The sequence below is a fragment of the Acomys russatus genome, chromosome 27 (assembly GCF_903995435.1).
Source record: "Acomys russatus chromosome 27, mAcoRus1.1, whole genome shotgun sequence".
In the NCBI taxonomy this organism is placed as follows: domain Eukaryota; kingdom Metazoa; phylum Chordata; class Mammalia; order Rodentia; family Muridae; genus Acomys; species Acomys russatus.
The window spans coordinates 7,799,776-7,814,987 of record NC_067163.1 but is presented as its reverse complement, the minus strand read 5'-3'; the positions used below and the strand labels follow the sequence as shown (position 1 = coordinate 7,814,987).

Below are 15,212 nucleotides of genomic sequence, written 5' to 3'. Positions count from 1 at the left end.
GGTGCGTGCGTGCGTGCGTGCGTGCGTGCGTGCGACTGGTGACTGTGCCTAGGTTGATGATGCGTGCGGCAGTGAGAGTGTTGCGCAATCTGTGCTAAGTTGGTGTGTGTCCCATTTACTCCTTAGGTGAAGCCAAGAACCTTCCTTCCTACCCGGGGCCAAACAAGATGAGGGACTGCTATTGCACCGTGAACCTGGACCAGGAGGAGGTTTTCCGGACCAAAATTGTAGAGAAGTCACTCTGGTGAGGTCTACTGCTGCTCTTATCGATTCCGTGTCTGCCTGTCTCTGCCGGGATGCATCTTTCCTATATAAAGAAGTACCCACGGGGCTTTGGTGTGGACTGTACCGGGCACCTATGGCCCGATGAGCTAACGTCCTTGATCTCTAGGGCCCCAAAGCCTGAGAAAGTTTTGGAGCTGCTTCCTTCCCCCTAGATATGAAAAGAACATCTTGAGAAAGTCTGAAAATGAGGCTGGAGAGATGGCTCAGCGGTTAAGAGCGTTTACAGTTCTTGCAGAGGACCTGGGCTCAGTTTCTAGCACCCACAGGGTGGCTCACAACCTGGCCTTCAGTTCAAGGGGGTGGCACCCTTTTCTGGCCTCTGCCTCTGCAGAAACCGGGCATGCACACAGGGCACACACACACATATGCAGGCAAAATATTCATATACGTAAAGTTACAAAAGATGTCTGCATTAAGGGGTCAAGTGAGAATTTTAAGAAAGGAGGTATTTTAAAGCTTCCTCACCTGCCCCCCAACCCACTGCATTTCTTTTTAAAAAAACAATTAAGAGACACATGTATCCAGAGTTGTTAACTGAGGAGAAAGACCTAGGAAGCACTCATTGGCGTGCTCTGAGTAAGGGAGGGAAAGCCAAGGAGAAAGAGAATGTAAGGAGACCTATAAGTTGTGCGTTGGTGGTCCAGGATGAGCTCTTTTCACCTTTAACATGGGACTCAGACCTTGCCTTGCCAATAGGCTCCCAGTCTGAGGAGGCTCCAGGCTGCAGCTAGGAGCATGTGGGGACAGGAAGTGACATTGTGGAGACCTTCGCAGTGATCTGAGAGTAAGAGTGAAAATAGCAGGGAGGCTGTGAACATACTAGGAGCTGGTAAGGGAGCCGGGACTGTCATCAAGGCAGGCGTGCCAGCCTCCCCCGCGGTTCTGCAAGATCAAAGGAGACAGCCGTGAGCCAGGGACTCCACCTTTTGGGTTTAGAATTATGGGCTGTGTGGTTTCAAAACACTATTCTGATTTTGAGAGCATTTTTAGCAGCTGAATTACATCCTTTCCTATTGCCACTTCAAGTGGTAGCAAACAGCATGTCCTGATGACTTAATGAGTTTAATTTTTGGAAAACCACTAGTGCTGCCCGCCCCTGAGGGAGGTAAGATGGTATACTCAATTCTGTCTGCCTTGAAGCCACCCTGCTGAGGCCCCACAGCTACAGCTGTTGGTGTTGTTATTTATGCACACTTGGATTTAAAACAAAACAAGAGTCTGAAGGATACTGTCAGGAGTCAAGTCTCTGTTGAAGAATGTCTTGTAGGGCCAGTGGAGAAGCAGCTGGGGACAGTTTAGCCTTTAGAAACATGGTGTGTGTTGTCCTCCCGTCAGCGGTGGACACCTGAGCATGGTCCTCTCTTATCTGAGCAGTGTGCTGGTATAGGCCCATAGATCGAAGCCCTGGGGCCACGGCAGTGTTGTGAATCGGTGGGAAGGATGTCTGCCTAGGACCCTTTGATGGGCGAGGGATCAGGGCTTGCCCGACACTGGCTGGTTTAGAAAGAGAATCATTGTTTCTAACTTGGGGCCTAGATGCGGGTTTTCAGATGCAGGAAGCAGGGCTAACAGCCAAACAAAGGCAGGTGGGTATTGATACCAGCCCTCGGGAGCTTGGGTACCCATTTACAGCGAGCCCCAGATCTGCTGCTCCCCTGAACTGCTGCCATGAGAACCCTTCCCATGCATGTGTCAAGAGCACCCCAGCCCACACCAGTGATCCCTCGCAGGGACTCTCTTCTCTCAGACAGCTTTAGGAAGCTGACTTCTGGGCTTTAAAAAAACAAAAGGACATGTGCATATTGGCAGAGGGGGTACGCTGGCCATGGCACATGGAGGTCAGAGGTCATCTTGTGGGAAATGGTTCTGCTTTTCCACTGTGTGGGTCCTGGCTTCCAAACTCAAGTCGCAAGGCGCAAGGTGCAAAGTCCTTTTGCCCACCAAGCCGTCTTTCTGGTCTTGACTTCTGCTTTATTGGTTTATACTTTACCTCAAACGTCAGCAGCAATGGGCTAGGGACTAGGAGTGCCACACAACTTCCTGCAGCCGCCTAGGAAGACCTTTTCAGAGACTTCCGCTCAGGTGAAGCCAGAGTTCTGGGCTTCGTCATAGAATTCTGTGTCGGGTGAGTCAGTATGAAGCAGGGCTGCAAGTTTTTAGAAAGAAAGAGGCTTTCACATAGGCGTCAGCACAGACGTTCCTAGAGAGGGACTTAGGGAACGGGTAGCATGCCCCTACCTGTAGTAGTGTGGGCTCCTCAAGCAAGTCTTGTTTAAGTGTCTTCACAATGTGTGCGTTTGGTTTGGTGGCTCCCAGAGTTGCATCTCAAAGGGTTGTGTCCTGAACGTGCTATGTCAGGAACATGGGCAGACGCATTTGTGTCTTTCCACAATGTCAGAAGACATTTCTACAAATAATAACAAGTTCACACAGAGGTTTCGATGACAACAATTTATCAGGCAATTCCCATTTAGCCTTGATGGAAGTGAACACAGATTCTTTTATTCTAATCTTAGCTACTAATATTAACTCTCAAGTTACTCGCTGCATATCACACAGCAGGTGTAAATGCACACATGTATCTATGCTGCGGCAGGGCTCATGGGTTCTCAGAAGCCTTGAGAACAGGGAACCTGACAAACGTGGGATGATAACAAACCAAGGTGAGACTCATTGGGATATGGAGTCAGGCTGCAAGGTGAGAACTGAGCTGCTGACAGAAACTCCATATGCATAGACTCCCCTTCCTTCTAGTTGTTTCTTTCTGGTGTGGAGGATACTGGGGATTTTAACAGTGGCAGCCCTGAGCTGCTTTCTCAGCCATCCTGCCTCAGGCTGCCTGTGCAATGTGCCAGCTGAGGAGTGGGCACCGTCTCTTCAGTTCAAACTGATAAGCACAGAAGTAAATACAGGTATAACTATGGCCAGAGCTTCAAGTGTGGGTCAGCGTGGCCACTTCATATGTAGGCCTTCAGACTGACACCCTAATCCCCACACTGGGCCGTGTGACTTGTGGAAGAAGTGAGCTGTGGCAAGTGCTGCTCAGCCTGATGCTGAGTCCACATCTGTGGCCTGAAAGCCTCTGCCCATGTGTTCTGGGTCGGTCCTGGGCCAGCATCCACTCAGGCAATCGTGTGCCCAACAGAGCAAATCCGCTCTTCTCTTTCCGTTTAAAGTCTCAATGAATTTTCCTATATGAAGTTTCAAAGAATGTAAGCTAAGATGGGCATGGGTGCAAATAAAGTGTGTGTGTGTGTGTGTGTGTGTGTGTGTGTATGAAGGGATTGCCACAGGGAGTGATAAAATGGGATCGGAGGGGACACACAGCAGCAGGACAGAGGGCTGTAAAGAACATTTTCTTTTAAAAGTGGCCTATGCAGGAATAGTGGGACAACCTAAGTGCAAAGTTTGGCGAATGAGTTACATTGTCCATAGACGTAGCTGAAGAGGAAACTGAAAGTAAGTTTGAAATAGAATGAAATGGGAAGTGCAAAAGAGTTTAGAGTAGTGGAGGGCAGTGAGGTGACAGTGGCACGGCTTACCAGGGCACAAAGGAGCCAGGCCTGAAAGGCCCAGGTCCTAGTCAGGTTCTGGGGCGGCCTTCCAGGAGGGGACGGGACCCAGCAGCAGATGTTGAGACGAGAGATGGGAAGGAACAGACCCAGTGGCGACTGTGACGATGATGAGTAGAGGGACAGAGCAAGTGGGGCCCACTGGTCCAGACTGGGAGCCTACGGCTAGATGCCACCATCCCTGTCATATAGCTGCTGCCCCACAGAGGGCAGCTGTGCCCATTGAACAGCTTCCTGGCCTCAGTCATCAGAAAACAGACCCTCCATGGCTCTCCGGTGCCCTCCAGCATCACCCTTTGGATCAAATGCTGGTTTAGCAGCCTTGCTGCAGTGATGAAGGCTCACAGGACTGCAAGGCTGAGCTGGGAGGCATGGAAGGGTGTTCTGGTTAAACGTACACAGCCTGGCAGAGCCGTGAGAGCAGCAGGAGCTGGGCATGGTCCCCTGGGAGAGGGGCTCCTGATGATGAAAACAAACTGCCTCAGTTACTGTTTTATTGCTGTGAAGAGACATCATGACCAAGGCAACTCTTATAAAAGAAAACCTTTAATTGGGGGCTTGGTTACAGTTTCAGAGGGTTTGTCCTTTATCATCATGGTGGGAAGCAGGCAGTCATGCCTGGAGTATTACCTAAGCTTTACATCCTGATCCACAGGCAGTTAGTTGGCTTGAGTGGGGGAGGGTGATGAATCAACACACAGACACCGGGCCTCAAATCCCAGCGACACACCTCCTCTCCTGAGGCCACACCTCCTAACCCTTCTCACACAGTCCCACTTCCTGGTTCTAAACATTGAAATCTCTTAGCCTATGGGAGCCACTGTTATTCAAACCACCACACAACACTTTCCTCCCTCCTGGCCTCACAGAGCTCCAGCCTTTTCCTTTTCTGTGAGAGTAACTCAACACTCACCTTCTCGTTCACTCAAAGTGCTCTGGGACCCTGGTCTGGATGGCTGAGAAAGCAGCTCAGGGCTGCCACTGTTAAAATCCCCAGTATCCTCCACACCAGAAAGAAACAACTAGAAGGAAGAGGAGTCTATGTGTATGGAGTTACTGTCAGACCAGTAGAGGAGTGTATTGCTGTCATACAGAATAACCAACTTCAAAAGGATCAATACTCTCATAGCTGCAAGAGAGTCCATCCAGTGTGGTAACTTCACTTCCTGGTATTAGTCTACAGCCAGAATCACTGGCTGGGAGCGGTGCTCACTCAGGGAAATTACAGTGCTGGCCGCTTTGGCCCATGGTGGTGATGTGTCCAGGGTAGGGTACTAGGGCATTAAGGATCTGTGGCAGACTTCATGAGTCTTGGCAGTGGTAATGACAAATACTCATGGTGACTCTTCTAGTCAATGGTTCTAGTGCAAGAGGCTGGTGCAACAAAAGAGTGCGAGCCAGGGTTGAGCCTAGCAGAGAAAAGGCCTGAGCTTGCCATGTCTTCTCCCTTCTGTGTCTTTTTGATTCTGGGTTCTGGAGAAGGGCTATGCCCATGAAGGCATCTGAGATGATCCTGCCAGTAAAGGAAGCGGTTGTTTTCTTAATCTAGGAATGGTTTGGGTCTATGGTGTCCTGAAGGGAGTTAGTCTCATTAAATTCGAATTACCTGTGGGAGCCACAAGGCTCTGGGGCCTTTGCACAATTTCACCATTTGGCTATGCTGTCTCTCCAAGGGTCTGGCTAATGCGTAAGTTCCTGGGTCGTTTGGACACAGCCTAAGAGTTCCCTGGGTTTAGAACGACTGCAAGGGGCTTCTCCAAGTCCAGATCGGGCCTTCAACAGCTCGGAAAGCCAGTGTGCATCCCCGTGTGGGTGTGGCCACCAAGTTCCCTACTTCTATCACCTTGTTTTAGCCAACACCCTCAGCTAATTTGTCCAAACCCCGCCCCTGGACGCCCTGTCCTAGCAGGAGCGCACCTGTGGCAGAATACAGGCACCTACACCGTGGACAGCAGCTGGAAACATCAGTGTGTTTCTATGTCCCAAGCTCTCTAAACAGTGGCTACATTCTTCTTTCCAGTCATCCCAGCCAAGTTGGGGCTTATCAGCCTGTATCACTCATGGACACCTCCTGGCCCCCAGGAGGCTGCAGGGAGGGACTGTGGGTCCCTTTCCCATGAGGTGCTAGAGAGCTAGGCCCAACACTGACCTCCTCCTCTGTACTGGGTTCCTCTGTTCTGTCTGAGAACTGTGGGGTGTCTCTCTAAGGACTGCATTTCCCTCCTGTGCCCTTGTCTGTTTGACATGGTCTTGGAACAGTTCAGTCCCACAATTGGCCTGGTGTCTGACTGTGTGGGTTTTCCAAGGAATCTTTTTCTTGATAGCATCAAAAGATTCCTATGGACTCATGGCTTGTCTAGGTGCAAGGGCTGTCTAAGAGGAAAGAGGTGTGGGAGCGAGAGGCTGCTTTATCCCACCACCTGCCTGATGCCCAAGGTTCCGGGGCCAATGACACAGGTGCCAGTTGCTTCCTGGTCCTACACGACCAGTCAAGGCGGATACCCAGCCCACATTTTTCACCCTCCAGCCCCACACCATGAGTCGCGAGCCGGGCCCAGCTGTTCACCCCAGGCCTGTGTTTAGTTAGAAAATTCGCAGTTCCATGTGCCACAGTTTCAAGATAAACAATCCCACCCCATGTCTTAACTATGCTTAGGTACCCGGCAGCCAGTGCGCTGCAGGCTTCCTGCCAAAACCCTGGGGTGTTAGGCTGTGACATACAGGGCACCAGGCAGGAAGTTAGCTTGGTATAGAAGCTGCGTGACCTGACCTCAGGGTCACTGTGTTCCCAGTCTCCTCTGTAGACGTGTAAATGGACTGAGAGGCCCCAGTGAAGTTTTCCCCGTTTCTTACCGGATGACAGCATGGTTTTCTCTCCCTGGCCCCTCCCTGTTCTGTGGATTCTCCCTGGACTATTCTGGTAGCAGTTCCCAGGGGATCAGGCTCAGCACCAGTGGTTAAATCTGGACTGCTCTGTCTTCCTGGCCACCTGCGATGCAAGCTCCCAGGAGCTTTGAGAATCCCAATCCACGGAGTTTAAGAGACGGAATTGGAAGCAGTGGAGGCTTCCTTCAGGCCTGAGTCCCTCTGTTACCTGAAGCCCTTTTGGAACTGACTGGTGCCCCTACAGGATCCTTCTGTGCCCTGCAGCTTTGTTCTACCTCAGCCTATCTCCTGAGGACATTTGATATACTGTTGGCTTTAATGAAAGTTTAATCTAGCTTTTAATTAGTGGTTAGCCCAGTGGCTATTTTATAGCTGAATGTTCAGCCATTGAGAAACAGGCTGAAGCTTCTTAGAGAGCTGTTTCCAGCCCAGCAGTCTTAGAGCCTGAGGGTCATTTGGCTTCTTCCCTAGGTGCCCCCCCACCCCCGAGACTGGACTTGTCTGTGTCTCCTCAGACACTGGGGCACAAAGGCCAGGCACACAGAGTTCCACCCACTCCTCTCATACTTCTCCACAGAGCCCTGACACTCCCCTCAAGTCTCCATCCCGTTCCTGATGTTGGGAAATGGGTCCAGGAGTTTGCTCCAGGCAGGACACTGGGGACCCAGCTCTATCATTTTCTCATGACCAGTGTCACTTGTCACGAAGTGCAGGCAACAAGCAGCCCGCAGCTGGGATGGGGTGGGGCAGCAGTAGATGTCGGGAAATGACTTGGTGGTTTCTCTGCAGGTCCCAAGCGAGGCTTGTGTGAGCCCTGTGCCCAGTCCTATGGGCAGGAGGAGGTGGAGGCGGGGCAATTGGAGGACTGTGAGAGAAGGGATTCAGAGGACTCTGGGAGGGAGGACGGGAGGGAAAAGTGGGGAAGGAAAAGTAGAAGAGAGGAGGGGTATACAGAGTCCCTGCCAGAGGCCCCACTTGGAGATAATGGCCCGTTGTCAGCTTTTCTTTTTCTCGATGAAAGTTCCTTGATTCTGTGAAACTCCTTTGAGCCTCTGGCGTCTTTCCTTTTTGATGAGGTAAAAGACAGCATGCCTGTCATTCTGGTGGCCTCAAGGCCGAAGCTGCTGGCTAGATTAATTTCCTCTTGTCAAACAGCAAGGAGGAGAGAGGAGCCCAGCCCTTCCCTATGGGTCTTTTTTCCCCATTGGGAAAGTGGTTTCTGAAGCCCTAGGGCTTAAACGGGGGTTTCCTGGCTAGCAGTGCATGCCTCTCTTGCCACTGGCTGTGGCCTGCACAAAGGCAGCCTGTGTGGACACAACTGTGGCTAAGCAGTGCCTGGGAAGGGAAGCGCCCTCACTGTGTGCCCCTTTGATGGCCGCAGAAAGGAGGCTTTGTCCAGAGGGAGGCCCAGGAAGGGGGGCGGTAGAAGAATGTCCTCCCTCGTGTTTAGCTTGTTTCCTTTTTCTTTTGAAAATATGTTTTAAACTCTAATGCCCAGGAAGGGACCCAAGCAGGCTCCCATTGATGAGAGAACCCAGAGCAAAGGGTGTTGAGGTCCTGGGCCGGAGTCTAGCCTGGCTCTTAGCGCCCCGACCCAGGAGGAAAGCTAGCCTGCAGTTCACCCCAGCCTGGGTGTCTCTGCCCTTACCTGGAGGTCCTTGCTGTGAGCACGCCCATGGGTCTCCATCATGGGACTGTGTAAAGTCGAGATAGCCATGGCCCAGTAGGTGAGAGACCCAAGTCCTGCTGTTCAGAGTTGGGGGCGCAGGGTCTCCAGTCAGCCAGTAGTAAGAAAACTGTTCACAGATGTGGGGTGTGTGCTTCCTTTAAAAGGGCTCCTCATGTGCTGTGAATTATTGGAACACAGATTCAAAAGTTCCTAGCGGATCAAAATCCTGAGGGAGAAAAGATACTAATGGAAAACAGGCCAACGTCATTAAGAAGAGTAAAGTTTTAAAAACTCATAACTATATGGAAGCATCTCAAGCTCACCTGTAATTTAAACATTTTATGTTAAATACTTTCTTCATTCCTTTTTTTTTTCCTGCTATCAACTGAACCAGATTTATTTTTGGTGCTTGGAGACGAATACACCAAGGTCAGAGGCACACTCCTGTATGAGCAAACTCTTGACTGTATTGACATGACCTGGCATAGCAAGGCGTGAGCCAGTAGTTGCTCTGGGGAAGGCTCTGTGACATGATGCCTCCAGATCCACGGAGCATTCTCCGCCAACAATCCCACCTCATGGTTCTGTGGGAACAGGCAGGAGCCCTGAAGACCCACGGTCTGAGTGGTCACCATGACACTGCTTCTAGCTGTGAAGGTTGGAAACATCAATGGTGAAGGAACCTGGTGACTGTGTTGGTAGCCATGGGGACACTTGGCCCCTGGTGTTAGGCTTGTGTATCCCGAAAGTGGCTGTAGACACGAGGCTAAGCAAGCTGTGACTGTCAGAGTGTGTAGGGTGACCCCACTTTTCCTTTAAACCCCATCTGTAACTATTCGTTTTTTTTTTTTAATCTGTATATATTCAAGGCAAAGTGTTCTACTAGGGCTTACCTCAGAATGTTAATCCCAGTTTCCAGTTTTCTGACATCTGGCTATATTTTTGTTTTTAAAATAGGTTCTTTTTTTTTTTTTCTATATAATTTGCAGTTTGTACAACTCAGCCATTTAAAATCACAACTCTGTGGCTTCTGGCGTACTTTAGAGGCTTGTGCAACCATCGCCACAGTCGCTTTTAGAACATTACACTTCATCAAAGGAAGTGTGGTGGGTCCTGTAACCACCGCCATATTCCTCACACTGTCTGGAATCCCAGGCATCTCAAGGCAGTGGAGCTGTAAGCACAACGGGCTTCCGCGTGGGGACTCTTCACCCAGTGTCCTCAAGACACACACAGGCTGCGCTCCTCGAAATGGCTGCGTTCTGCACCATCTGCTGGTGGAGATGCTTCTTCCTTGTTGCTGTTCTTTTGAGACAGGGTATCTTCATGTAGCCCTGGCTGTCCTGGAACTCAATAAATAGACCAGGCTGGCCTCGAACTCAGAGACCACTTGTTGTCTCTGCATCCCGAGTTCTGAGTGTGTGCCGTCATATCTGATTTCCCCTTTTCTTGCTGATGTGTTGTGAACATTTGTGTGTAAGTTGCGGTTTGCTAAGATTTCGTTTCTCTCAGGTGTATACCTAGGGGTGGAGCTGTGGGTCCTCTGGCAGCTATGGGTGACAACCAGGACTTCCAGGTCATCTCCTAATACCATGCACACAAGCATCTCCACAAGAGCTGCCACTAGCATTTCAGCTCCCTGGGCCTCACATTGAATGTGAGGGTTTTGGTCATAGTCGTTTTAGGACACTGTGTTTGGTGTTTTGTGAGACAAGGCCTCACTATGTTGTCCTGTCTGACTCAGAACTCTCTATGTAGACCAGGCTGGCCTCAAAATCCCAGAGATTCACCTGCCTCTGCCTCCTGAGTACTAGGATTAAAGGCATGTACTGTCATGATAGACCTGGCCTTAAAAGTAAATACTCATTAGCAATATAACCTCAATATATTTTTGTTCTTTTAAACTTTTATATTTAATTTAGTTTTATTTCTCATTAAAAAAAGATATTTTTAAATGTTAGTTAAAATGTAAGGGAATATTTTTTCTCAAAAGCCCCACAGATTCAGAGTATAAAGGGGTAAAACATGGGCAATTCCACAAAACTTTACGTCAATCATATTGTGAATCAATTTGTCACAAAAACAAACAAAGAAAACCATACCAAAAAACCAAACAAAAAAAAAAAATCCCTAGTGCCTTCCTGGTTATGATCCGACTTGGAAGAGAAGGTTTGCTGACCTGTCAAGTGTGAGGGTGTCATCTGGCCCAGTGTTGCTTCAGTTCCTATCAATCAGCCTGGAGTCCCTGCTATTCCCCAGCCTCACTCCCATGCCAGAGCCGGTATGGCTGGGCCATCCTGCCTATGCTGATGACCATGGAGTGCTACAGACAGAGGCTTCTGTGTTTCTCTCACTGACATCCCACACTAGCTAAGGAAAGTACTGGCGCCAGTCTTACACCCATTTCATCGAAGACCGGAGAATCTAGGGCCACTCTCTGTGACAAGAGACTTACTGGAGGATTTATACCAGGTAAGCTGGTACCCACCAGTTCTGCCTTTTCTGTTTCTGGAGCAGAGACAGGGCTGTGGCGTGGCACCATGTCTAGTGTAAAGTTACTGATAGCACAAACGAGCTGCCACTTCCCTCTCCACACCTCAACATGAGATTGCCTGCCCAAGGGGACAGGCAATGCTCTTCTCTGCACACCCATGGCCTGTCCATGCTCTGTCCAGTCAAGTGGCCACGGATCATGGGTGGCTATTGAGCAAGCAGGAACTGAATCCTAAATGTAAAGATTGAAATCGCTGCAAACTTAAGTAGCGGTGTCACGTTAGTTTTGTTGTTGTTGGTTTTTTGGCTTTTTTTTCTTTTCTTTTTCTTTTTTTTTTTTTTTTTTTTTTTTTTTTTTACAGACTTTCTAAAATACCTGAGGTAGTTTAGTGGGTTACATCTGGGCAGCAGCTGTCTTGCTGGTAGTGCCCCCAGGCAGCAGAGGCTTCATGGTGGGACAGACAGGGTGCATGATCAATGTGTGTGAATTCATGTGCGTGATCTGTCTCTCTAGCTGGGGCTCAATCATGGCTTTATCCAATCTTCCTCCCTCCCTCCCTCCCTCCCTCCCTTCCTCCCTTCCTTCCTTCCTTCCTTCCTTCCTTCCTTCTTCCCTGCCTTCCAGCCTTTTGACAATGCCTTGCTGTGTAGCCCAGGCTGGGCTGGCACTGATAACCCTTCAGCCTCCCAGGCAGCAGAGATTATGAGCAAAAGCCCAGCTTCCTGTATCTACACCCAATCATACCCAAAAGGCCCCGCTTCTAAACACTACTTAGATTACATGCCCACTCTCCTAATAGGAATGAGTCTCTGGTACTTGGAGTTCCAGGAACACTCAATCCAGATGCTTTGGAAGTCTCAAGTTGATTGTTGCACAAGAGAGTGGCTTGGAGTCCAGTTTGTGAATAGACTGCCAGGCCGGGGTGTGTGGCTGGCTGCACATGGCCATTTATGTTTCCCATTAGGTGTGTGGGTTGTAACAGTGCTAATAATTAGAAGTGGTTCAGAGCCTGGGTAGTCTCAGTAGTGCTCACAGCAGCTCTGTGGCCAGATACCATTGTGGGCACTTTGTTTCTAAGAGCTGACCCACCTGCTCTGGAGTCTCACCCAGTAGCCAGGCATGAGCGAGAATTCTGTGAACTCTGACTTCTGCTCTAGGGCAGGCAGCAGAGCTGGGCTACACACACCCCAGGGAATGTGCAACCCACTGCAGCTTGCCCAGCCAACCCACGGCCTGCTGTCGTTTGGACTCGAGAAACTCATGTGTCTACAGGCTTGAAGGTGCCTGCTGGCTACAAATCAGGGTCCCCAATGCCCTGCAAGTCTCCATGCTCCAGGAAAGCTAGTCCTGCTGGGTTCTCATTGGACTGAGAGCACAGCTGCTGAGCAGGGTAGGGTGACTGGGAGTGGGAAGGCTTACGGGTTGTGGTTTCCTTCTTATCATTCAAAAAGGAGTCATGAGTCTAAACCCCAAGTGAATTATGGGTTGGTGGGGATGGGGGGGGGGGTAACAGTGCTGACCACCAAGCCTCATGATCTAAGTCTGATTCCTGAATCCCACACGGTGGAAAGAGAAGACTGCCTCCAAGTTGCCCATTGGTGTGCACATGCTCACTGTGGCACATGCACACATACACACAACACACTGCATATACAGACATACACACACACACACACAAATATATATTAAAGCAAAAACTACTCCAAACTCTCTTTAAAAAAGAAAGCTGCCAAGTGGTGGTGGTGCACACCTTTAATGCCTGAACTCAGGAGGCAGAAGGAGACAGATCTCTTTAAGTTTGAGGCCAGCCTGGTCTACAGAGTGAGTCCAGGACAGCCAAGGCTACACAGAGAAACCCTGTCTTGAGAAACCAAAAAAAAAAAAAAAAAAAAAAAAAAAAAAGTAAAATTAAAAATAATAAATAAATAAAAAAGAAAGCTGAATGAATTTTATTCAGGATGTGGAATCTGTCTCTCTCTGAAACCCTTGCCTCCCATAAAAACAAACATCAGCTCTGCCAGGCCAGCCTCCTTGGCCTCTTCTCTTGAGGAGTCCTCAAACCTCAAAGCTTCATGGGTTGGCTTCTTGGCAAAGAGCCCCCCTCCCTCCAAGCTCAGCACAAGTGACACTTCTTCGTTCTCTGTGGGCATCTTGCTCTCCGGATCTCTCTCTCTCTCTCTCTCTCTCTCTCTCTCTCTCTCTCTCTCTCTCTCTCTCTCTCTCTCCCTCCCTCCCTCCCTCCCTCCCTCCCTCCCTCTCCACTCCTCCCTTTCTCTCCCTGTTTACCAGCTCAGCTGAGCCCGTTCCTGAGAAATTAACCAGCGCACAGTAGCTCCTCCGTTTGTAAAATCCTTCCCTCGCCTGCCAGTGTCCCACCTTAATTCCCAAGGTTTTGAGGTGACTCACAGGAAGTAACATTAACTAGTAAAATTCAAATAAAAAAGATATATGGAAGAGAATGCCAAGCATGGTGGCACACACCTATAATCTCAACACTCAGAACACTAAAGCAGGGGGATCACTGTGAATTCAAGGCTAGCCTGGCTACATAGTGAACCCCAGGCCAACCTGGGCTATATGGTGAGACCCTGACCCATACAAACAAGCAAACAAACACCTACCCAAACTAAGAACAAATTACAAGAAATAAAAGAAGAAAAACATTTCAGATGGTTGAACATAATAGAAAAAAATTACAAAAAGATATAAGACAAAAAAATGCTCACTTGTCTGCTGTATTGGGCCTATCGGGCATCCGTAGGTACCGAGGGCAGGCCCAGTGTCAACAGTGAGGTCCCATCCCCCTTTCTGTTTCCCCCTTTTGGTTCCTTAACAGGAAGTAAACTTTTGCTTCACCATATGCCTCTGGCATGATGTGTCTCACACCACCCCAGGACAACATGCCAAACAGTCATGGACTGGAATCTGTAAACCTCTCAGCCAAAAGAATCCCTTTCCCTTTGTAAACCTGTCATCTCAAGTATCTCCTATTGCAGTGAAAAGCTAAGTGACACATCCTCTGAGCCTCTCAGTAGGTGGGTTACAATGGAACCCTAGGTGAGCAAGCCTTGCTGTGACCAAGGATTGCACTGAAGGTCAGTTACTGGAGTCTGGTTCTCAGATGGCCTCCTGACAGGCTTCCCAGAAGGGGCAGAAATGCCTGATGGGGTTTGAGGGTGGATGTTCAAGTGTCTTAACCCAAATAGTCACTTCAGCGCCGATCCCTGAGTGTTGACAATGGTATGCACAAAGAATCTATTTTATACTTTTAAAAAACCTGGATGTTTTATGATTGAGTATTAAACAGAGCCATTTAGTAGCTCTTATGGCTATTGAGTTTGTTTGGGTTTTTTGGGTTTTTTTTGTTTTGTTTTTGTTTTTTGTTTTTTTTTAGTGGATGACAAAGTGCTTGTCTGGGCTTGTTCCCCCTTTGAGTTTTAGAATTGATGATAGTATTTCTGTTATTGGACCAAAGCCTTTGGGGCATGGGCTCTTTCCACAGTGACACTTCTTCTTGAGGTGTTTATAGATAGGAATAAAGATGGGAATAAAATCCCATCATTTCCTAGCATCTGTAGCTTCATGTGAAGGTGGGCAGGTTTTAACCCCATAAAGGCTGCACTGTGGGAGACGTGCATGGGTCTGTGGGTCACACATGCACTTCATGGGCTCATGTATGCATATGAGTGAACACAAAGACGCATCAGAGTCCAAGCACATAGACACATGCACACGTGCACACATATTCACAGGTGCTCACACCCATCAGCACACATCTGTGTCCACAAGTACATGTGTCCACTGGTGTGCCACACAAACTCACATCTGCACCCACAGGCGTGTGAGTACATACCACACCCAGAGGTACACACCCAGGATTGCTTGCACTTATGCACCCGTACACACACTTGGACTCCTGGCCTGGAGGTTCTAACTCCTATGGCTTCGAGTGTTTCTTGCACGCCGTTGATCTTCATGCTATATTTAAGGTTCTTTGCTACAGAGAGAACCTGAGAGACTAGTGCCCAGTGCAAGTAGGCCGAGGGATGGTGCTTTACAGAGGGCCGTGCTCTCTTGTTGGATCTGTGCCTGGCACACATACAGGAGAATCAAAGGCACACAAGAATCCAGCAGCTAAGTGCAGTTTCCGTAAAAACCGTGGTTACCCTAAGAAAGCCTGGACGGGAGGCCTTGGGCGTCCCATCTGTGGTATTCCTTGTCATCTTTACTTTACTACTTCTCCGTACCCAACATGCTCGGAACAACTTCAGGTCTTAGATTTCCCCTTGAGGGTTTTGTTTTCATC

The 15,212-nt window shown here is 49.2% G+C and overlaps 1 protein-coding gene across 1 annotated transcript in view; it reads left to right on the top strand.

Moving 5' to 3' along the window:
* Rasa3 (RAS p21 protein activator 3) overlaps positions 1-15,212 on the top strand; it is a 112,723-nt gene that overhangs the window by 44,127 nt on the left and 53,384 nt on the right. Inside the window, exon 2 of the mRNA XM_051169963.1 lies at positions 127-244. Coding sequence (XP_051025920.1) covers positions 127-244 — 118 coding nt within the window. The remainder of the gene's footprint in view (positions 1-126; positions 245-15,212) is intronic.